The sequence below is a fragment of the Empidonax traillii genome, unplaced genomic scaffold (assembly GCF_003031625.1).
Source record: "Empidonax traillii isolate 1590-97213 ecotype Southwest subspecies unplaced genomic scaffold, ASM303162v1 scaffold423:size1405600, whole genome shotgun sequence".
NCBI classification, from domain to species: domain Eukaryota; kingdom Metazoa; phylum Chordata; class Aves; order Passeriformes; family Tyrannidae; genus Empidonax; species Empidonax traillii.
Window position 1 is genome coordinate 17,405 of NW_020955616.1, and position 23,243 is coordinate 40,647.

The 23,243-nt window shown below is 34.7% G+C and overlaps 1 protein-coding gene across 5 annotated transcripts in view; it reads right to left on the minus strand.

Moving 5' to 3' along the window:
* Positions 1–532: 532 nt before the first annotated feature.
* Positions 533–23,243, minus strand: part of SCEL (sciellin) — a 47,935-nt gene continuing 25,224 nt past the window's right edge. For 3 of the 5 annotated variants that reach the window (XM_027894264.1, XM_027894265.1, XM_027894262.1), the window contains 8 exons: positions 14,128–14,187; positions 12,441–12,497; positions 11,387–11,446; positions 9,837–9,926; positions 6,929–7,003; positions 5,569–5,677; positions 3,167–3,269; positions 533–2,190 (listed from right to left, as the gene is read on the minus strand). In XM_027894264.1, coding sequence (XP_027750065.1) covers positions 2,174–2,190; positions 3,167–3,269; positions 5,569–5,677; positions 6,929–7,003; positions 9,837–9,926; positions 11,387–11,446; positions 12,441–12,497; positions 14,128–14,187 — 571 coding nt within the window. In that variant the 3' untranslated portion in view covers positions 533–2,173. The remainder of the gene's footprint in view (positions 2,191–3,166; positions 3,270–5,568; positions 5,678–6,928; positions 7,004–9,836; positions 9,927–11,386; positions 11,447–12,440; positions 12,498–14,127; positions 14,188–23,243) is intronic. The other 2 variants (XM_027894267.1, XM_027894266.1) reach the window with 2 other exon arrangements.

Genomic DNA, 23,243 nt, shown 5'->3' on the forward strand with positions numbered 1-23,243 from the left:
TATGATTTTTCTTAATGAGTACTGCTATGCCAGCTTTTATGTGGTAAATCACAAACGTGATGTTTCTTTTCAGGAAACTTATACAACATATAATAAAAAATAACAAAAAAACCCACATGACAAAATTGCCAGGGCTGTTCAGCAAGGATGACTAAATGAGCACAGAATTATTATTTATTGTTTCTTATTGCTACTTCTCTGTCATAAGCATTTAGGTAGCAGATATTTTGATCCAGAGCTTGCTCCTGGTCTCTAGTGGACTGAAATAAAATCTCTCATGCCCTCAAACACTAGGAAGTCTTAGATTCAGTTGTGCTGGCCCAAATGAACGTCTAACATCTTCCACTGTAACCAGGCTTTAGCAATAACTGTTAGTCTCCAAACAGGACCAAATGTGTGACGTTAAAATTCTGCCACTACTTTTCTTACCCGGTTGTGCAAGTCTCATTTTTTTTCCTGGTGAAGCACAGAGTAACAATAAGTATAATTTAACTAGGATATGTCATCAGCAAGAGACACACACCAGCAGAAAATTTCTATAGTAACAGGTTTATTAGAGCTACTGCCATTAATTCATAAGAAATTTTCATAAAATTAACAAAACAAAATATCTACTGTTTCTTGGCTCCTTTGCATGTCAGTCTGAAGATCCTTTAAGCCAGACAAGACAGATTACATCATTATTCAACTGCAGGCCCAATGGTTTAAATTACACAGACGTCCATCCATGCCTTCTGTCTCCACTATGAAATGTGCAGTCAAGGTGAGAGAGTTTGACTGGGACAGCTATTCACCAGTCTAATATTTATCTATGGCTTTGACACTTCTCATGCTTCTGAGCTCTTGCTCAGGTCCAGCAGCCTCCAAACCCTCTAACTCTGTCATGGCCGTATACAAGAAGTCCTTTTAAGCTGAGGTGTAAGGAAGAAAAAACTTCTGAATAACCATAATCTAAAACACTTCATGGCAAACACTAGTAGTCAACACCTTGTATGTCCAGTAAACTACTCAACTATTGATTATTTTAGTCAACATATTATAACAAAGCATAAATTCTTCTTTCAATTTCTATACTTTTATACACATACACTGTCCAAAAGGAAAAAAAATGCTCTCACTGTAGTCTTGAAGGAGTTTATCTGGCCTAATGTAGGTATCTAGAAATCTGAACTGTTCATTCCAGGTTTCTTTGCAAACCATGGGAAGTAAGACATATATTCAAAACATAGTTAACACCACAGTAAAATAGATGTTTGTAATTTGACCAATTGAATTGCTTCCTAAAAATGTCTGCTTCTCTATATAAGACAGAATAGATCAAGTAACTGAGAAATAGATGTCTACACTGTATATAAATTTAGGCAAGATAAATCCATTCAAATTGTTTAGGTAGTTTAATAAAATAGGAAAGATAAATACAACAACATAATATCATGCAAAGTATATATTTAATTATTTCATGGCAACTATTAAGTGTGCACCTCTTAAAAAAATGGTAATACAATAGTTACCAGAATTATAAACATGGAGTGGAATACTTCTACTTAAACCCCTGTAACTATTTTTGTCTAGAATCCTTCAGCAGTAATAGAGATGCGTTTTCCAAAGATGATTTGTTCTGTCTCAAAATTACCATTTAAGTTACTTGGGAAGAACATTCCTCTGGAGAATGGTGTCTCTCCTCAAAGGCACAGCATAAACCCCCTTCCCTCTGTATGAAAACAGTAGGTTAAACCAAATAGTTGACCTCTAAATGGCTAATCTTTGATGAGACGAATCCCATTCATGCTATATTAAGCCAAAAGGTCTTTATATTGGAGATGCACTTTCACAAAAGAGAATACAACCCCTTCATAACAAATGTGTACGTATGTTCTGACATTCAGAAAATTTCAATAAATTGTCATTGGTTTTACATAGACTTTAGCAGTTTCACAGATTTGAGGAACATACTGATGAATATCTTGGTTTGCTTCCTGCAATGTATGTTTGAAAGGGCATCTAAATTCCCAGTAAATTAATTCCTTTGGTAACCCTGCAGTAGGACTTCATTTAGGAAATTTGTTCCTCGCAATACAAATGAATTATTTTCCACAGTACTTTGAATTAACAGGCCAATACACTTAATTAAACAATAGTGGAACTTCTTTATCATGTGTTCTGTATGTCAGAATTAGTAGATCCATTTTTCTGCAAGAGAGAAAATAGTGGTCAGAAATGCCAAGAAAAGAAGTATATTCTATTTTTTTTCTTTTTTTAGAATATCTACTGAAGTCTCACTGTCATATCTTGTAGTTTGATTAAATGGGACATGTCAATTTATAATGCTTAATATACAGAATCTTGGTATGTCTTTTTTGTAACTATTACAATGTCTTATTAATTTTCTAATCTGATTAATTGCAAAATTCACTCTTCCTGTCAAATTTTGCAATGGCATAACACAAAGAATTTTAATCAAACAAATTTTTAATATAATTTTAGTTAACATGATCTTATCTAAGAATGATGTGGTTGATAACCAGCTTATCAGGCATTTCTTCTCCATGTCCATTTGTCTTAAGTTGGTACAGAGGTACTGATTTATATGAAATAATAAATGCTGTGAAGAGACAAGGTTTAAAATCTATCAACTTCTAGAAAAGTTAATAGAACAAAATGTTCATTTGTCACTGCCTTGCACAATTGTTTACTCACTATGCTCCTCACAAAGGTAAGAATGGTAATCACAGTAAAATATTTTCATTATGACTTAATAGATTTTGTATCTTCTTTCTCATGGTCACAATAGCTCCTCTAGGTGAAAATACGTCTTGGACCCTGGCTTAGTCATTTCAGTAAAGCAACCTGATTTTCAGATGACCTTGCAATTTATTCTTCTCACTTCCAGGGCAAGATGCCATTGCCTCACTCTAGGTGTCTTCATTGACTGCACAGGTAGGACTCTACAGGTTACAGTGAGACTTGATATCTCCCTCACAGATACAGAATAATTGTGTCTAGACCAGGGGATTGGATATCATCCTAAACTTACTGAATTAGATACTCTGAAAAGGTTTAAGTACGCAGAAGTGAACAAAAACAACTGCTGTGTTGTACCTTCAAGTTGTTTGAATGAAGTTCTCTAAATTGTTTTCCTTACGTTCAGTGCCATCTTGTACCTTACCTTTAACTTTGGAATAGCAAGGCTCACAATGCACAGTTTGTCTGTAAATCCAAATGCTGTCTCCTGCTTTTAAATCTTCCAGGGGTCTCTTACATACTTCACACTTCAACACACAAGTCAAAAGAAAGAAAAATTAAAATAAAACCCTTCTCAAGTACTCATTCCCAGTATGCTGCACTTTAGGAAGCAGGCAATCCCAGACCAGAATAAGGGTTATTAGTCCTGCAATATCATCAAATCTGAACTCTGAAAGAGTAGTTTTAATGAACAGAAAGTTAAACATCTGAATATCTCACCTTTAAACATCTGATAATCACTATCTCAACTGGTTCCCTAGGTACTCATTATACTCAACAACCCCATACTTCCCCAGGACATTTCCAAAGGCTACTTTCTCTGTCTTAGCTTAGAGGTTTATCCTAAAATAAGATGAATCACCATTTTGAGATCCTTCTCTTTCTTCACTGAGTAAAGGAAGTATGATCACACCTAATCATCCAACTCAGAGTAGATCTTAAAGAAACCAAGCCTGCTTATTTCGAAATATTTTATGACCCTTAACACTTAACTATGCCTCCAATTGCAGAATCTGGACCCTGCTGTCACAAATGTCTAAAGAAAGCTAATTTTTGAGATAAAGAAGCATTTTCCATCTTTCACATATGAAAATATACAGATATACACAGAGGTTTACTTCCCAATATCACAAGGAAAGCTTACACTGGATCAAGGAGCACAGTAATTTGACATATAAACTAGAATCTTGTTACCCAGATAATTTTATCTATTTATTTATTTATTTATTTTAATGCAATGAAAGAACAGTAAATTCTGGTTTCTTTGGATATTTTATGCTCTGATAAATGAAAATCAGCACTAACATTAAGGTGCTATTAAAACAATCTGCTTCTTCACTTTTTTATGTTTCTTTGTTTAAATCAACAAAAGGATGGGCATGTCTTCATGATCTTTTTATCTCCAAGATTAGCTAGAATTTTTATACAGAGACCCCTGCTACGATTTGGATTATTTACTCACTGAACTTTTGGTATATAGCTTTGCAAGGAAATTAAGATGTTATACTGCTGTCAGCTACATGCAAATCTCTAATGGATACAGGGTATTTGTAAGGAGCTAAATGAATATTAATGATGAAAAATTGCACTGTTTTGCTAAATACATAACTACAAGCATGAGCCACAGACCTACATCAGTTGTTTAATTCTTTTGCCAATGCTTTCATAAGTGTGTAGTTACACAAAAGCTGAATTTTGCTGGCCAGACGGGTCCCAAATGGCGAATAGGTAGCAAAATAATATAATTTATTAAAAAAGCATAAATATTTAACAGATAATTTAGCCAATACAATCTTGTTAATACTCTTAACTGCATGAAAAGCCCATTCCTCCCAGTGTGGGTTGATCTGTCTGGAAAGAATGGAAGCAAACCAGAGCTTATATTTACCTGCAATAATAGTATTACATAGTGGTTTTCCATGAAGAAATTGCATTTCTGGTGCTCAAAGAGCTCAAAAAGTTAATATGAGACAAAAAGCACATGAAGCTTCATACATGTTAAGTGCAACCTTACTGCTTTATTCTACTTTGTGTTAATTTTCCATGCAGTAAGTTGGTAAAAGAACTGCTGTCAGAAGCTGAAGTCAAAACTATGCAGGACTGGGCAGAAAAATGAGCTATTCTAATGCAGTGATTTTGCAGAGTATCGTTTGTGAGAACAGCAAATTCTGTGTGTAGATGCAAGCAGAAATAAGACAAGTGAGGCGGAAAGAAAACAGACCATAGGACTAAGCACTGCCAGGAATATCCTGAGAAAAGTTTAAGGGCTAATTTTCAGCTAAGGCTTAGGTTTTGGAATGACAAACAAAAAAAATTTCTTCTGTTTTTTCATTTTTAATGGAAACAGGGAAAAATACCTAGTTTTTATTAATTAAGACTGTTTTACATGTCACTAAATCAAGAACATTACAAAACCTCATAAAAAGAGAAATTGAACAAAATTTTATAATACAAAGAAAGTGTAAGTTGAATATAATTCACTGTATCAGACACGAAGTGTTGTATAAGTGAAGGCTTCTAAATGTGTGGGACATTCAGGATACATTCAGTTGAATCCTTTATCCTCCTTATTGTTGCAAGAGAGGAGAGAAGGGGAGGAGAGTAGAGGGAGGAGAGAGAGAAATGGAAAGAAGGAGGAAGGGAGTGTGTAGAGCAGAGAGAGAAACAGAGAGATAGTATTTTCTACATTAATCTCCTCCAGTTGGAAGCCTTCCTATTCTTCAAGGTGGAGAAGGCCTAAGGCCTAAATAGATTTATTATATGTGTAGTATAATGCAGGTATTACATTCAAATTATATTTCTTAGTACCGGGTGAAATCTTCTTACCTTGAAGCAAGTCGAATGACAGCAAATTTGCAAGGCATCTAAGATCATTTTGGCATCTATGCCCAAGGGCTTCCTGCAGTATGTACATATATCTTTTCCAATTATACTCCTGTGTGTATAATATAACATCAGCTGTCAGAAAAAGAGCTGCCATTGAAATCTCAAGCGGAAAATTGATAAGCTTAGTACTCTGCGTGGGAAAGACATTTGTATACTGTACAGTGACCACAAATGGAAAAATGTCATGTGTGTATTCCTCCCATTCTAGCTGACAAGTGCAATATATATGCTCCTGTGATGAGTAAATTGCTGAATGTAATTGTCAAATAGCAAAAATACCTTCACAGAAAGAATGGTCTTCTCTGGTGAACTGAATTAAGCTGCTGAATGTCTGGGAGCATGTATAGTAAATAGGGATGGAGAGGAGGACAAGAATTTTAACATTTTAATCACAAAAGTAAATTGGTAGTTGAATTGAAACTGCCATAATTTGATCAGTGTGGTATAGAATTCTCTGTTTTGCTGAAATGGCTGAAAACTTTTTTGATTTTTTGTACGTCACACAGAATTTATACCTTCATGGCAGTTATAGTGAACACGCATATAGAACAGTCTACGTGGTATTTATGACAATAGTACTTTTAAAAACTTTTCAGCTCTTGTTGCATTCTTACGTGACACTAGTCTGTATTTAAATATAATTGTTGTTGGGTTTCCATTACAAAATCAACTGGTCTTGCTCCTTTCCACTCAATGACAAACCATTGTACTAATATTTAATCATTCCCAGAGTTCCTCATACTTATGTTGGAAAGGATACAAGTCCTTCTGATTTGGTAGTTCCAAGTAATGGGACTGTTCAAATTATCCTTTAACTATTTTTTCACTGTAAGGTAAGATATTACTGATGGAGGAAATATGCTTTGTATATTTGGGAATATCTCAATTGTTGTGAAGACAGTTTTTAACAGCCTTGTCATGTGAACCGATTCCTCCACATCTGGTCATAAAGTTGGTCATTACAGAAATCACTCTCACAAAGGAAGGACATTTTGCAGAGTAAGCAGCTGCCTGAGATAGAAACTAGAGACTCACAAAGCCAACTCTATCACTTAAAGCACTGGCTATTGTTTCTATAGATATTTTAAAATGTCAGCTGTGACAAGGCTGACATAATATTAGGCTGCTGAACTGTGGTAATGATTTGATGGCAAGATCCCACTGAAAGAGAGCTCTGTATGAAAAGCTGTCTGACGAGCCTAATGGTGACTTCCACTGCTCTCTTTTGTCTGAACACTTGAATGCTTATGCAAATGTCTGTGTCCTTTGGTACTCTACAATGTTATTAATGTGTACGTACCGATCAGAAGTGGAGTAAACAGTTTTAATAGTATTTCCAGTTATATTTTCTTCATAGGCACCAAATGATGATTTGCTGTGAAGCAGAGAGTGCATAGCAATCAATAAACAGTACTTTATATTTTTAAAGGTTTCACTACACTGACAATAATATGCAAACTAAACTAATGTAACATGCATGAGAAAAAAAGACCATCATAGTTGGTGATGAGTTCTTTTCTGTGCCTTCCCAACCATAAAGAATAATAATATCAAATAAAAAAACCCTAAATTAGAAATGTAGTGTCCTTAGACTGTTTTATTTTTGAATAATTTATTCAGCATTTCAAAATTAAATCCACACAAGCCCATTGAGCAAAATTCTATGAATGTTATTGGATTTGCCTGTGCTGATATCCCAGACTGAATTATACATGTCAGGAAATGGTGACAGACTGCATTTTTTTCTTTTCCTCTGCTTCTTTTGCTTGTCTTCAAAGAGCTTTCAAACAGCCAAACAAAATTACAACATGCTCCTAGAATTAGAGTGAAGGCCTTTATAATACAGGCTGTTCAATGTGTGATTTGTGATCCCTACAGAAACTGTATTGTTCCTTGTATCAGAATTAAAAAGTGAAGAGGAATATACTGAACTTAACTGTCAGGGAAGTTAAATCTTCCTTTTTTAACAGTCCCATTTCTAAGTTGTTTAAGTGTCAGTTTTGTTTGCACGGAAGGGATGAACAAGTATGTGACAGCTGAAGAAGTTCTCTTGCCATACATGTTTTGAACATTTCTGGACTGATTTAATTATCCTGTTCTCCAGAAATTCATAAGGCATGTGGTAATTATTACATGTTCCATTTCACTCTTGAATAATGTTTAGCAATGTTACGAACAATTGTTTATAATCATGTGTATTTGCAGAACATGGTTTTTTTTCAGGCAAAGTATAACAGACTGATAACATGTGTGTGAAAAGTGTTACTCTTTTTTACATAGTTTCATTTTTTAATGTAAATATTTCTTATTTGATTTCTATGGAACACCAGAAATGTATTAAAATTGCAGTTACTGATAAGCTTAAATGATAAAGGTTTTATGTATGTTTCATAGAACATAACAATGTTGAAAAACACAAAAATATATGTAACCACAACTTAGGAGAAAAATATAACTGTACTACTGTATAGAAAAAAATAATAAAGCTAAAGCAAAAATATTTCCAAAGAATCAGTTTCCAACCTTGTCAGCTGAAAGTGTGAGGAAACTCAGAACGTTTTTAAATAAATGCATAGTCTGAGAGCTTGACAAGAGACTGAGTCACAATGTAGCCTGAGAGCTGTGTACCTCACATACCCTCTTTCAGTTTGTATCACTCACTCCTTTGCTTGCTATGGTGTGACTTGTTTACACAGCAAACTACTCAGCCATACTCTGTAGAATCTATTGCATAAAACCTGAAATAACCTACAAAGACCATTCATTTAATAAGATTTCATTAATTAAATTAGGATTAGAGGTTCAGGTAGAGGGTATAAATTTTGTCAAGTGTAAGGTAACATTGCATATTGCAGCACATTCTTTGCCCTGCCACTCTTGTGTTATTGTCTCTATTTTAACTTTCAAAGATAATCAGAATATCACAAATCAGAATATGTATGTGTGCAAAATGCTGCACAATGCTAATTGAATTTTTTGTTGAATAGTCATTTTGGTCTTAAATTGTATGCTGTTTTGCTTTGCCTTTATTCTCAGCAGTTTATGGGCTTGTCCTTTGAGGCCATGCAGAAGTTTCAGAATACATAAATTTCAACTGTACTCCAACCTCCTAGAGTAAGAAAATGAGGGATTAGAGATCCTGCACCCATTCATACCCACACCAAGGCTCAGGTGTGCATAAGGTTAAGGATGGGGACATTTGCCATAGTTCCCATAAAGTACCAGACCATGACTGCTATTTTCCCTGTCAGTAAGGCTCCACAGAAGATTACTCCTTTCCCTGAAAAGTCATCAGCCTTGACTCAGGCAGTTCAAAACTACTATATAGCAATGCGACACCTTCCATATAGGGTTATGTCTTTAAACAATCCCACCCACATTAATATTTAATTAATCCATATAGATGGATGGATTGGTACTGAGGAGAGGTTTCTTCCTAATCCAAAAAAGTCTTTCCTTCAGGAATTATATATTACATTTTTGTTGTCATATTTCTTGAAAATACATTTTAACCATGAAGAACAAGATATAATTTCCTTTGTTTAAATTATTTCCTGTTACCAGCAGACCTAGTGTATAGCTAATTCTCTTAAATATCACTACATCATATTTTTCACTCAGATTTGCAATGTATGTGCTTGCAGAAGCAGAATCCAACTAGAGCAAGAATATTGCTAGAGAAATGGTTTTTAAAATAGCTTGTTCCTGGTCAAAAAGTCAGTAACCCTTGTCACAGTTTCTGTGATTAGATTTGTGGCACATGGGTTCAGATTCATCCCATATAGTTTTAGGAACTTAATAAGGCACTTGAGTGAAGAGTGCAATATTTTCCTTACGCCTTCACAAAGAACTAAGTTCATAAGAAATAAGAGCACTGTGTATCTAACACACAGGAAATGCCTTTCCTCTGTTGATTTTATAAGAATTCTGGCTTAGCTGCTCTCCTCAATTTCGTGTTTCAGCCATATGTCTAGAGCTACACAGGGTATGTCTTGTGCTCCCCACTCTGTGCACCAGAGCTATGATTTGTGGGCTTCTAAGCTTGGGATCCTGGAAGAAGATTTGAAAGAGGGCTGGCATGATTCCAAAGACCAATGTGAGGTTTCTATGCATCCCTGAAATTTCATGCAGAAAAAATGTTTTTTCTTAATTTTTTGCAAGAAATGTCACTTTAGATGCTATGATGCTCATTTCATTGTCCACAGTACCTGGTCTTTCTTTCACTGTCACTGGAGTAGTTTGTTTCTGGGAGATTATTTGGAGCCCTTGGAGGATTCTCATATGATTTCTCAGTTATCCTAAAAAAAAAAAAAAAAAAAAAAAAAAAGAAACCATACAAAAAGAAAATAAAGACTTTTTAGAAATCATTTTCATCTACACAGCTTTTAATTTATACTTAGAGCCATAAATGCAGAAGCTTGGGCTTGAAAAAGTTGTTAAAGAAATTTATCTTTTTCTTACTGTTGTGAAATTGTTGCCGGTGAAAAATAATGCAATCACTGACCTATAATTTTAAGTCCTCCAGTTTATGCTGATATATTCAGATATATTCATATCAGATACTTCATCTAACTTTATTGAACTCTAGTTTCCTTGAAGTGCTCACTGAGGTTTTCAACTGTGCAATAATCTCTCAGTGGTTGATAGCACTCCACATTTTCTTGTCAGTATTGTATAATGTATTCTTCGGCTTACTGCATTTCATTCCCAAATTTTCTTTTTTTTTTTTTTTTTTTTTTTTTTTTTTTTTTTTTTTTTTTTTTTTTTTTTTTTTTTTTTTTTTTTTTTTTTTTTTGGATATACTACAGTTATGTTTTTCTTAGAAATGACCAGCTAAACAGATGTGTAGATTCATTTCCAAAAGGAGGATTATTATTCAAGCAAAAGAAACCTTGTCTCTGCAGCTTTCCCTGCCACAGACATGACAGTCAAACAAACATAAAAATAAACCTGTCATACAAATTATAAGATTTAAGGAATAAGTGCTGTAATGTTTTTGATGATTTTACAAAGTAGCTCAGACAAAGGCTGCTGTTGTTTGGTTCTGCCAAAGATTCTGAAACAACTTGATGATTTCAAACCTTAACTCTGGATGTTTGGGCTGCAGCTTGATTTATGTCAGTGAGCTTGCCAAGGGCCAAAGCTCTGCCGAACGACCCTCACTTAGTGCTGTCATGTTTTATATTCATAGCATGCAGCATGAAGCAGCACCCTCTATTGTGACTCCTAACCGGGCATGCCCCCTTTCAGAACTAAAAGAGAAATTAATTTGCCGTAGATACTCAGTTTATACTTCTCTGGTCAGACTGTCAAAAAGATACCATCAGAATAGTAGCTGAAAACATAATACTAACTTCACTTTAATTGACCAAAATGGATCCTAGCTTCTGCAAATAATGAAACTTAGTAGCAGCAAAACTTTGTACTAGGAATGCATTTATTTATATTTGAAATGCTAGCAGTTGAGTTCACAAAACACCTAGATAAGCACAGAAATACTTATGAGGATCTTGTCACTAGTCATTTTCATTCTTTACAAGAGATTATATGTTTGTTGCTTATTACCAAAATATGTGCAGTTTTTTTGTTACATTTTGTTATTCATTCACATTTTAGAAATAATACAGATATCTTACTTACGTTGGGAAAATTTTGCTTTCTTATATTAGGAGTTCAAATTTCTGGTACCACACTAAACATCTACAACTGCTGATATTAGCTCTTCAAATTTTAGAGAAAACTACTAATTGAGTCTCACCGCTTTTTATTTTGGTCATCAGCAGACTTTATTTCAGTGTTATCACCAAGGTCCTCATCTCTGAAAGTGTGAGAGACTTCAGAATTAATAGAAATATTTTATTTAATCTAAACATATTAAACGGGTTGAACTATTTATGCTGAAGAAGAAAAAAATTATATGCATTTCACAGGGAATATTCCTGACTAAATTGAGTAGTTATCTGTTCAGGCTTCAGTATTTTTCAGTTTCTTTCTAATGTGATGACACAAAAGAATAACAAACAACTCAAAACCAGCATGTTCATTATAGTTTTGTAGGATAATTCAGGCTGGAATTCAGGGACCTCAGGGGCTCTCGAGTCCAACCTTCTGCTTAAAGCAGGGGTGGCTCTGAGGTCAGACCAGGTTGCTCAAGTCTTTGTCGATTAGGTCTTGAAAACCTCCAAGGAGAGAGATGGCATAACATCTCCAGGCTGCCTGCTCCACTGCTGGGCAGTCCTCCATATACCCAGTCAGAATCTCTCGTTTCGTTTTACGACCACTGTGTCACGTTGCCTTCCCATGCTACGAGTGAAGGTCCTGCCAGCATCTGCTAAACTGATTGTGGCTCTATCATTTTAACTTGGTAACAGAATTTCATTCGGTACAGGCATCAATACCATGAGCTATGGAAATGGCTTCCAAAATATGTTACTTGCTTTATTGTTATATGCAGACCAAATTCCTTTCACAACTGCTGTTATCTAGGATTGTATACAATCTCTAGGTCTATATGGCATCACATTTATACTAGTAACTCATCAATCACGCACTTGTGAAAAAGCAATTTCATATAATAAATTTCATTACCCTGTGTCATGTATATAATAATTTTACATTAATATTGTATACTAAATGCCCTGTAATTAAACAAAAATGTTGCCCATTGACAAGTTATTTCAGATTAAAAAAGGTCATCCAGGTTCCCATTTGAACACAAATAAAAATGTAATGATTTTTACGGAACAGAACCTATTAATACTAATATCCAATCAACCATCAACATTTTATGAGTTTATAAATGACAAGCTTGCCTCTTATTTTTCTGATCAGCAGTATTTATTTCAGTAAGATCCTGAAGGTGTTTTTGTCTGAAACAACAAACAAATACAACTGTTAAAATATTCCCCCTATCTAAGAAGGAATAAAGTGTCATAAAAGAAAGAAATATATTTATGCACACATTTAAAAGGAAAAAAGTAAATTGTTAGTGACATTTGGGTTCAAAATTTGCAGACACTTACGTTCTTGAACATAATAAGAAAATATGTTTACAATTTTCCCCGAGCAAGGTAAAGTTCTGTATAATTAAATAAAAAAATATTATCTGTTGTATCCAAGAAGATAAAAAGACTTTAATCAGGTCAGTGCCATAGTTTAAGACTGGTTTTTGCCAGTGAAGACAGTGAAGGAGAAACATGAACTTTCAAAGAATTTAGAATTAATTTACAGGCTCCAAGCAGCTTAATCTGTGTTTGCATCATTAATTTTCAAAAGTAATTTTTTATTTAAAATAAGAAACTTCTAAAGACAACTTGTAGGAATACAGCCAAAGTTCCACATACTTTCCTTCTGGAATGATGAGAAATTCCCTCTGTTTATGATCACAGTGAACAATTAAAGCATTGATTATGTCTGTATTTATACTGAAAATGTATGCATCCAAAGACTCACATGGTTTACATATAAGGAAACATTTTTTTAAATTTTGTAAATACAATTAAATTAGAGATGAGTTTTTCCTCTGTATTCTTTACTATTTTAAAATGGTTCTATGAATTAGAGGATTGAATGACCTATGAAAAGCACTCTTAACTACTGTAAAATACCCTGTGATTCTCTTTAGGTATATAGGGAGCAAAACAAAAGGCCCAGTTAGCTCTATGAAACTCATAGCTTGGTCACTTCAATCCATGATAGGCTTATTAATCTTAAAACTTTGGATCCTCCAAAAATTCAGTAGTGTGTCAAAGCCCTGTACTCTATCCTATTAAATTATCTGTGAATTAAAATTTCCAAAAGAAATGATACTCAACTTCCAGGTTAGTGCTAAGTCTACATATATATATATATATATATGCATGTGTGTGCATATATGTAAGACTGTCTAATGTAAAATCGATGATCATAGGTAGGCAACATTTGTGTGCTATTACTGTTTAGAACATCAGTCTTGAAATTTTCTGCAGTATATCAGTGTTAGGCGTGACAAATACTACACAGCTCTTACTAGCACAGTACCCTGCCAGTTCCTCCCCTTCAGTGTGCTGAAGGGATGCTTGCAGATGTCAGGAAACAGATTGAACTGATGCATTGTTCAAAAAAGTAAGTTCAAGATACTCTCTGTGGATCACTGCCCTTGCTGACTGAAATGCTTTTTTACACCTTGTTGGGGCAATCCTTATCATCCGTGAGTTCTATGGTATTTTGTTTACTGCCCCTTCTCTAAATGTATATCACAGTACTTCATTAACAGTTTAATTGCAGAAGCCTATAAGGCATGTATGGAAGCTTGCCACAGATAGTACTTGTTCAGCTAATAGTGCACATGCCACTGAATTATTCTGTATTTTTGTATTCATCATTCTGTATAAGAAATGCTACTTATTAAACCTGTAAAACATTTTCCAGATTTGCAACATTACCTTTCCTGACATTTTCATAGTTGCAAATTACTCACTGCTTTAGGAAAGTAGAGCCTGAGAAACTTTGAAGACTTACTCCTTGTCACTTGTGGAAGAACTTGGATTCACTTTGCTGAGGTTGTCGAGGTCTTGGTTCCTTCAGAGACAGAACAAAACCCAGATTGTATCACAGTCAGTATAACAAGATGTCAAGTAGTCAAACTAAATAATAATTAAAAAAAATTATAATTGTCCCATCCTTTATGAAAGAAAAAATTAACTGATTAAAAGTCCAAAACATACATCATTTTAGTAATTCAAAGATATTAATTGATATAGTCATATGCCCACCATATGCACATAAGCCCACACTCTTCCTGAGGTAGTTGAAAAGTCCATTTGTCTGTTTGGTAGGCTATCTAGACCAGCTCCTTCCCAAGTAAACTTTCCCTTTTCTCAAGAAATTTCATGTTTTAAGTGAGGGATGGTGAGATCTAGTTGCATCCACTAATTCTTGAACTTCCACACAAGAGATAGGATGAGATTTCTTATAATTATTGTTGTCTGTTGTCAGGGGGAAAAAATGATTTCTTGAATTAGATCTTGTTAGTTAAATAATTTCCTTTTTTCAGTATACTAACATTAAAGATACAAAATATATTAATGCAACATATCTATTAGAAATGGAAATTAACATATTTTATACTCTTTGAAGGTAACTTTTAGTAGAGTCAAGTCAGAACGTGGAGTGTTGTTTTGACTACCTTCATTTCCCTTCGAAGGATTGTGCTGGTTTTAACATTTCCATAGAACACTTAATTTCCATGAAAATGCATTTTCAAAATGCAGACTCCTCTGCTGAAAATTTTTCAGCATCTTTACCTAAAAAGTTACTATCTAGTTACCTTAGCTCCATACAAAAACCTAATATATTTACTCCTCAAAAGAAAGTGATGGGAAAAGAATGATGCCTTTGATGATATGACAGTGCCACCTGTTCTAAGCCTGGCAGTCAACAATGTTCCGTATGACTCTTTACTGACTTTTCATTCTGATCTGTTCTTTCATGAAACAATAGCCTTTTCAGGTTTCTTCTTGGTCACGTTTGTCAGCTTTGGTCTTCCCTTTGATGAGATTATCAAGATCTCCATTTGTTTAGGAATGAAAGAATAGTTCAGTGCAAGAAGACTCTACTGCCATTAACTACAGTTCCAAACTAGTCCTTAATAAATTATATACTTTTGGAAATTCTCTGTATGTTATCACAGATTTCACAGTTTCAGAGTATTTCTTCAGAAACTGTAGCCTTGCAGTTGTCCAAAACTATCCTTTCCTTTATGAACTAACTGGATGGCAAATTGCTTTCTCAGTACGTGGAGGTAGCAACACTGAAATGATAGCAAGTGTAAATAAGGGCTCAGGTAGTTTCTTTAACTTAAATTTTTGCAAATTTTATTTAAAAACAAACAAAACCACCAAAAAAAAACAGCTGTGCATATGTCTGGTGCGAGTAATATATGCATTATAATTCTTGTTTCTTACATCTTCTATTTTATTCTATGTTCTTACATCTTCTATTATATTCTATGTTCTTAGAGGTATTTAAAATATGCATCTGAAGTCTTCTATGAAGCCTACCAAAGCTTTGCAATTGCAGCTGCCTCAACTACGACCTTTATGTGCTATGCAACCTGCACGTATATGTTGGCCTCAGTGCTGTATATTCACCCAAAACATAGAGAGCAGAATTGGGACTCCTGTTTTTTCTGGCTGAAGTCATGGGATTACATGCAGTTTACTCAGCACAGTTATCAGTAGCCTTTCTGTTTACTTCCGCTGACTTTCACAGCATGGAGCAATAGAAAAGATGTGACAGTAGCAAAGCTGTGCCCTGCAGGCCACTATGTCTGCATGCTACTGTGTCTGATTTTCAAAGGCATATAAGCATTTGAAGACTCAAATTCCAATGTGTTTTTAATGAAAGTTAACTCAATAATACAGATATGTTTGAAATTTTTACTCAGCCTGTAGATATAAAAATATTCTATTAGCTTTTTTACAAATTTAAATTTCATATTTTTTAATAAATCCTGGGTGTTCTTCTTTCAGAATTAGATAAATTAATTGAAGAAATCTTCCTATAAAAATAGTCCAATACAATGCAGATAAAATATGCTTCAACAGCAAGGCCCAAATTCTGGAACTTTCTGTGTTAATCTTTGTAAGAAATGTTAAAATATCTTAGTGTTTTTGTACCAAATACAACATAATTGAATGAATAATTCTATAGAAATTTATTTTAGAACACTGAGAAATTATATCACCTATATACTTGTTCTTGTAGATAACAGTTTTCTGTCAAAAGGGAAGGAAGAAACTCCCTTAAGATCAGCAGAAAAGATTCTGACTCTAAAACATGTTCTTTTTAAGTTTTTACGTGTATTTTAACACGCTTCCCACATAACTTCAGACTTGCTTTACCTTAAATTGGTCTGTTCACTTCACACAGAGTTTCCAAAAAAAAAGAGTGAGAAGGTATCTAAAACAGTTCAGCCTTGACCTATTGCCTATTTGGAAATAATGGGGGAAAAAAATACAAACTTCCAGTAATTTACAACTTATTCCTTCAGAAAAGGGTATACAAGTCCATATTAATCCTTAGTGCAACTCAGAGGATAGATGAGTTAGTTCCCTTCTGTAGTCTTTAAATCATAATGACTTAGCAGCAGACAGCATTTTTTTTTTACTTCCTCACACATTATTTTCTGTGCTTTGGGTATCCCAATACACTGACTGGCTTGCAAGGAAGATTTTACTTGTTATTCAAAGGGACAGTGACAAAAGTAATAAAAGTCTAAGCTATATATGCACTGCTGGTCAACTACAGCCTGATCTATAGAACTCTTAGCTCTAAAGAGTCCTAGTAAGTGAACAAAACCAGTTGCAGCTGCAGGTTACAGCACAGAAGTAAATATAGACAGACCTGTTCACTACACTATGGTTCCTATGGAACAAAATGTCTGTAAAACAGAACCCTTACAAGATATTACTTTATTGCACTGGTAACACTTCTCAAACTTTCAGCCTCATGAAACATCTTGACATGACTGCACCAAGTAATCAGGACTGACATCTTTCAAGTAGCTTGCCTTGAGGTGACTGGCTGGTACAAAGGAGAGGTCATAGGATACACAACTTCAAGTTACTGGTTCAAGCATAGTTCAGGTTATCATCAACTAAAGTTAAAGTTTGAGAGACGTTATTTATAAAAGGATAAAATGCAAATTAGGGCAAGCTGCAGGACACGGTGCATGTCTCAGAATTTATCTGATTATGTTCAGGGCATACTTTTGCTGACTTTTTGAATCTCTCTTTGTTAGCAAAGCTACACTTAATTTAGCATTAGCACACAGTGAGCACCAGTGTTGATATCAGCACATAATCCAGCCTCACATTAAAAACTAGAGTGAGTGTGCATTGTAGAGCCTAAACAGAATTTTAGTTTAGGTTTCTTTTGAGAATTGTTACCTTGTTAAAAATCAGCAATACAATTTATCCCATTTTTAATACTTCTAAAAGAGATGACAAGCATTACTGTGGGAAAGAGACTAACCTGTATTCATATATTAAAAAGGCTCCTTGCGTATCAGAGTATTAGCTGCAGTGCAAGGCTGCTATGGAGAAGGATTTCCAGTTGCAAGTATAACTATCACTTGAAAAAACTGAGTAGAAGGATGGCTGAACTGAATTCCTACTGCTTACATTTGTCAACAATTTTTTAAAATATAGATGATGATGTAAAACAGCAGCATAAAACTTCTATACAAAGCAGTTTAGGCAAACTAGAGGAAACATCTTTCAAATATGGTAGGTGGCTTGTAATAGATGTTGACATTTTTCATAGGTCATTCCAAAGGATGCCACCTCCAAGCATAGTATCTTTTGAGACAGCCATCACATCCCTGTGAACATTCTGCCTGGGGTGAGTATTTTTGAAATGGATCAGAATGAGGTGGGTCAGATGGCCTTCCAGGAGGAGAATATATAGTTTACTAGCAAATTCAGTAAGATTAAATATTTTAATAAAGACTCAGGACATGACTGGAAGTTTTTAGGGGCACCTAACTCAGGGCAACTAATATGATTGTTTTTATGCTGCAAAAAAATACTTGTAACAGAAGTAGAGAGGAATTTGTATCACATTTTGTACAAAAGGATCTCAAGTATTGAAACAATGAATTAATTTATTCTGAAATAAAAACATTGAGACTTGCATTAAGACCTTGGTGTGCTTGTCATCTTTGCTGAAGTATGGGAGACAATTCTATTGATTCATTGACTCTTCTGTTTACAAGTGAGCACCTCCAGAAAAAACTCTTTTCTGCTTTTAACATCCCTTTGCAGAAAAATGCTTAAAATAACACTGTGAATTCAAAAGAAAGCCCAACTCTGAAGGACAGAAAAAACTATGTGCAACTGAGCCACTGTGGGCCTCATGCTGGAAACTTGCTAACCATGAATTTTGCTGCTGCTATTTGTTATTTTGCCTCTAGCTGATTATGTAAAATAGGATTAGAAATTTGACAATTAATGAAGAGAGTCCAGTAGAATAAAAGGCTATCAAAGAACATAAATAAAAATAGGTATATAAAAAAAAGCTGTCAAAACAGGCTGCATGTAAAATTTATGGCGTAGTTTAACCAGGGACTCTTATTCTGCCATATCTTTACCCCTATGTCTCTCAGACACAAACAGAAAGGGAAATTATATAACACTAGTGTGACAAGCTCTACAGAAATCAGCTAAATTTCAAAAGCCTAATTTCTCTGACCCTGTATCAATATCAGCAAATGTTTCCTCATTTAAAGAACAATTGTCTTTTGCATTACCTCATTCCATTAATATTAGGTATCTGATGTCTTCTTTGATTTAATGTACAAAGGACCTATGAACATTTTCAGTAATTTTTAAAAGTGTAAAAATTAATGTATTATGTAACAACAAAGTATGATTTTTTTCACTTTTATGCTTTGTATCAAAAAGAGAAATTGAGTTGTCTACATTTTGCTTTTATTTTCAGTCTGCATTTGATTTCTAGCTCAGTTCACTTGAGATAAAGATCTGATAGTTTTCAGTCCTTCTGCTCTGTGAACTGTGCTTGTGAAACTCACTTATTTCAGTGGATAATCGATCAGAAACTCTGGTTTAGCTGGTGACAAGTCAGACCACCATCAAAAAGAAAACCACAAATGAATCCCATCCACACATTCAAGCAGTTTTTGCAGGGTTTTTGTTAGTTTGATGGGGTTTTTTTAATCTTAAAAACATTTAGATAAAATTTCAAATGACATGGAAGCAGGAAACATGAATCATGCCTACAAAATAGTTTTAGTGATGTCATAGTTGTTCAGCAAAAGCACTGAAAATCTATCTAATGTTTGTATTTGCAAATTCTGAGAGTAATGAAGAAAACAGTCAATAAAAATACATTTTAAAAAGTTTGATCGCATTTTTTCTGACTGTCCTTAATGCTGAGGTGAAATTGAAGCTGATCCTGGACATATGTACTATAGGAAGTGAGAAAGGAAATTTTAAACAGACCACAGCCATGCTCTTGAACCTCAAGGATCATGCAGGAGATTATATGACCACAACTCCCTAGCCATTCAGTGAATGCCTATTTAACCTGTAAAAGTCTTGCTGAGCCTCTGTCTAGTTCTAAGTTTTCCCTAACTCTTGAAGGTATTCTTACCTAGTTACCTAGAATCATCTATCATCATCTATCTTTGCTGATACACCAGTAGTTGACATGATACGCACACACCAATATTGTAGATGTCATTTTATGGATTAGAAAACTGAAGGACCCTGCATATTTCAGAAGATTTGCTGTATTGCCTTTAATGAGTGGGACACTTCATGTCAAATCCCAGAACACTCAGTAAAGTTTCAAATGTAGTCACTCTGTCATCATCAACATAATCATGAGCAATCCAGAGGCAGATATTAAAGGATACTATTGAATACTATTAAAGAAGTCATGCACATTATTTTTAATAGATGTCCATCTGTTTTCTGATTAAAAGCACTGAGCTGAATTATAAAAACTACTGAGATGACCAAGATGATATTATAACATATATATAATATTTTTAATTGTGAAACCAAAAGTTACATCTGTTGTCCTTTCTTCAGTGATCTCTCCCAGTGGATTAACAAAGAATTCCAGTCAATAGTTCCTTCTTCTGAAATGATGGAATATAGAAGGACCACACTAAACAAGCCTGACTAAAATCATGAGGGCATTTCTGACCTAGTCATGTCCTTACGAGAGAAGACAAAAGCAATCAGTTGCCAAGTGGACCTTCCAACTCTGAGCTAAAATAGTTGGTCTAGAGTATATTAAATATATCAGACATCTTACTGGATAAAGTTTAACACTGTGGGCCCAGATGAATTTTGATCTGCTGTTATGGTTGTGTTACTGTCCCTGTTATCAGACTTTTGTCATATATAACTGAGAATGAATAAAGGAGTTCTTTGAGAAAAGATTGGCATTTATTCTGAAGCAGGGTGCATTTCCTTCCACACTGCCATGCTCACTGATCAGTGCCAGAAGCCCTCATTCAGACCTTTCATCAATAACAGCTGAGGATGAAAGAACAGAAGAAGCTTGCAGTCAACTGTGAAAGCTAGTTTATACTGTGCCAAAACCAGTGTAATCCTTAGACCAGAGGATTTTGGAGTCAAATAGAGAGGAAGAAGCTGTTGACCAAAATGTTCCATAGAAGGTAGACTGGGAAAGATTACTGAAAAAGGACAACTTATTCCGTTTTACTTGAAGTGTATGTATGACCCTGTAAACATTGTATTAACCTTCCAGTTAGGAATAAACGGCTTGGATCTCTTCACATAAGCTGTGCAACAGTGAGTTGTTTGTATCAACATGCAGAAAAGCTGCATACCACCATTCCAGTGAATGCCAAATCTGTCAGAATTGAGAGACAGAAGGTGCCTGTCACTTGGAAGCCTTCTGCTGAAATGCAAAAATGTATAATCAAAAATGACTGTATTGATTTGTTCTATCAAAAACAATTTAAAAGCCACTTCACCATAAAGAAACAACTGTCATTGTAGCCACAGCAAGCTACTGCATTGTGAATATGCCTATATGACTTCTCTTTTAGTATCCTTGCTTCCAGCATTTTTGAGGGACACAGGTGTCCTTCAGAACATTTTAGAGGTCTCCAGAAGGTCTGGATAAAAAGTGAAAGCAAATAAAAAGACATCCCAAAGGAAAAGTCACACAGGAATTACTGGTATGGGAGCCATGCCTTCAAATTTTGATCATCTAAATGTTAGTTCAATCTAAGATAATTCTCTAGGACATTTCTGGTGCCTCTTTGGAATTGCCTATCTCATAGAATGGTTTGGGTTGGAATGGACCTTAAAAATCATCCAGTTCCAACACCCCTGCTGTGTGCCAGGTCACCTTCCACTAGACCAAGTTGCTCAGAGCCCCATCCAAGCTGGTCATGAACACTTTCAGGGACAGCAACTATCTCTCTCCCTAGAGCAGTTTTCTCTTTTTCATGCAATGGGAACACATAACTGGCAAATGTTTCAAAATGCACCTACATGTTCTCTCACTTTTCCACTTCATGCAACTCTAGAACAGGAAAAGTTTTATCAATAAATATTCATTTAGGAGATCTGACATGATGGTTTTAATTCCACTGGTTTTGAAAATTTCAAGTTGATAACAGTTTACTCCTTTTTTTAATCACTGGGAAGAAAATCCTGTTTCTTGGGTTTTTTCCACTTTTCAAAGTTCCAGATTTTGATAGATATAGAAATATGTGTCCTTGTTAGAAGAGTTAACTTAAACACAGGTAAATAATTTGTGGTTCCGTCACAATCTATTATAATGAAAACTGGCAACACACCTCAGGTCAAATTGGAATATCATTGAAAAGGAGAAAAATACAAACAGATTTACAGCATTGTCTAAATTTTCTAGTATCTGACAGGAGTAGTGATATTGAATTACTCTATAGAGTGTAGGAAAACCCTGTACAGGACTAAGAATATAGAATTATATTGTGTCTAGTTCCTTGTTTCTGTTCCCTAGAAATTGCCTCTCTCACCCACATACACACAAATACACAGCTGAAACATTTTCTTCAACCTGACTGCTGTAGATGGCATACCAAAAAGATATGGTTATGTAAATGTTTCTACAATATGCCCTGTGTCCCTACAGACTAATAGTCATTTGCTGGTAGCAGAGAATCTCACCACAGATGCTTTACAAGCTGAGTGGGATCTCTCTCTAATGTCTGATATAGCCACAGCTATGATCACCTCAAAAGGTTCTCCTCAAATATGTCCAACATGAATTCTGATGTATCCATGCAAAATAAAAGATAAATTCATCACTTATAGAATTTATGCACTCTTGGAAATATGGCTTTTTTGATTATTCTGCATCTTTTGGTGATAATACCCTTGTTAATGCCCTGATAAATGTGGCCCACTGTGACAAATACATTACTTTCTGTAACGGAGTGTGTGTATATACATATGCAAGGAAGCAGTGTAGATGAATACAAGTAAACCCCGTTATAAAAGCATTTCATAGAAATACACAATTTTGTACCCTAAATGTAGTCACTAATGAAAGATTGACTAAAGCTCTGTTAAATACCCTCAAGATGTTTGAAGTGGTTTAACAAAATTTTCTGCTGAATATAGTTCTTTAATGAGTTCTGGCTTTTAAACACCTGCAGTTGTTGGTTGCTACAATTACGTAGCGGAAAAATGCAGAGTGAGAATCTTGGATCTTCACTGAAGTGGAAATAAAGCACAAAAAAACCCCTGATAAGCGATGAATAAAAGGCCATTGAAGAAATCAGAAAAATGTCCTTGTATGTAGGCAATGTAGTGCTCATCTGCTGCTGCATTTGTGTGATACCAATAGACCTGATTTGACCTATTATGCTCTGAAAAATGCACAATTATTAGGCAGTAGTTATCTTTACTTTTCCTGTGTCCTAGCCTACTTATGCTGTCTAGGGTATCTATAAATGCCCCAACTAATCATGAGATGCCTCTTTTGTTTTGTTAATCATATCCAAGAGGTAGAGGTCCATATGTCCATGCCTCTAGATATGAGATAGATATATATATTACTGTATACTCTGTGCTTTAAGA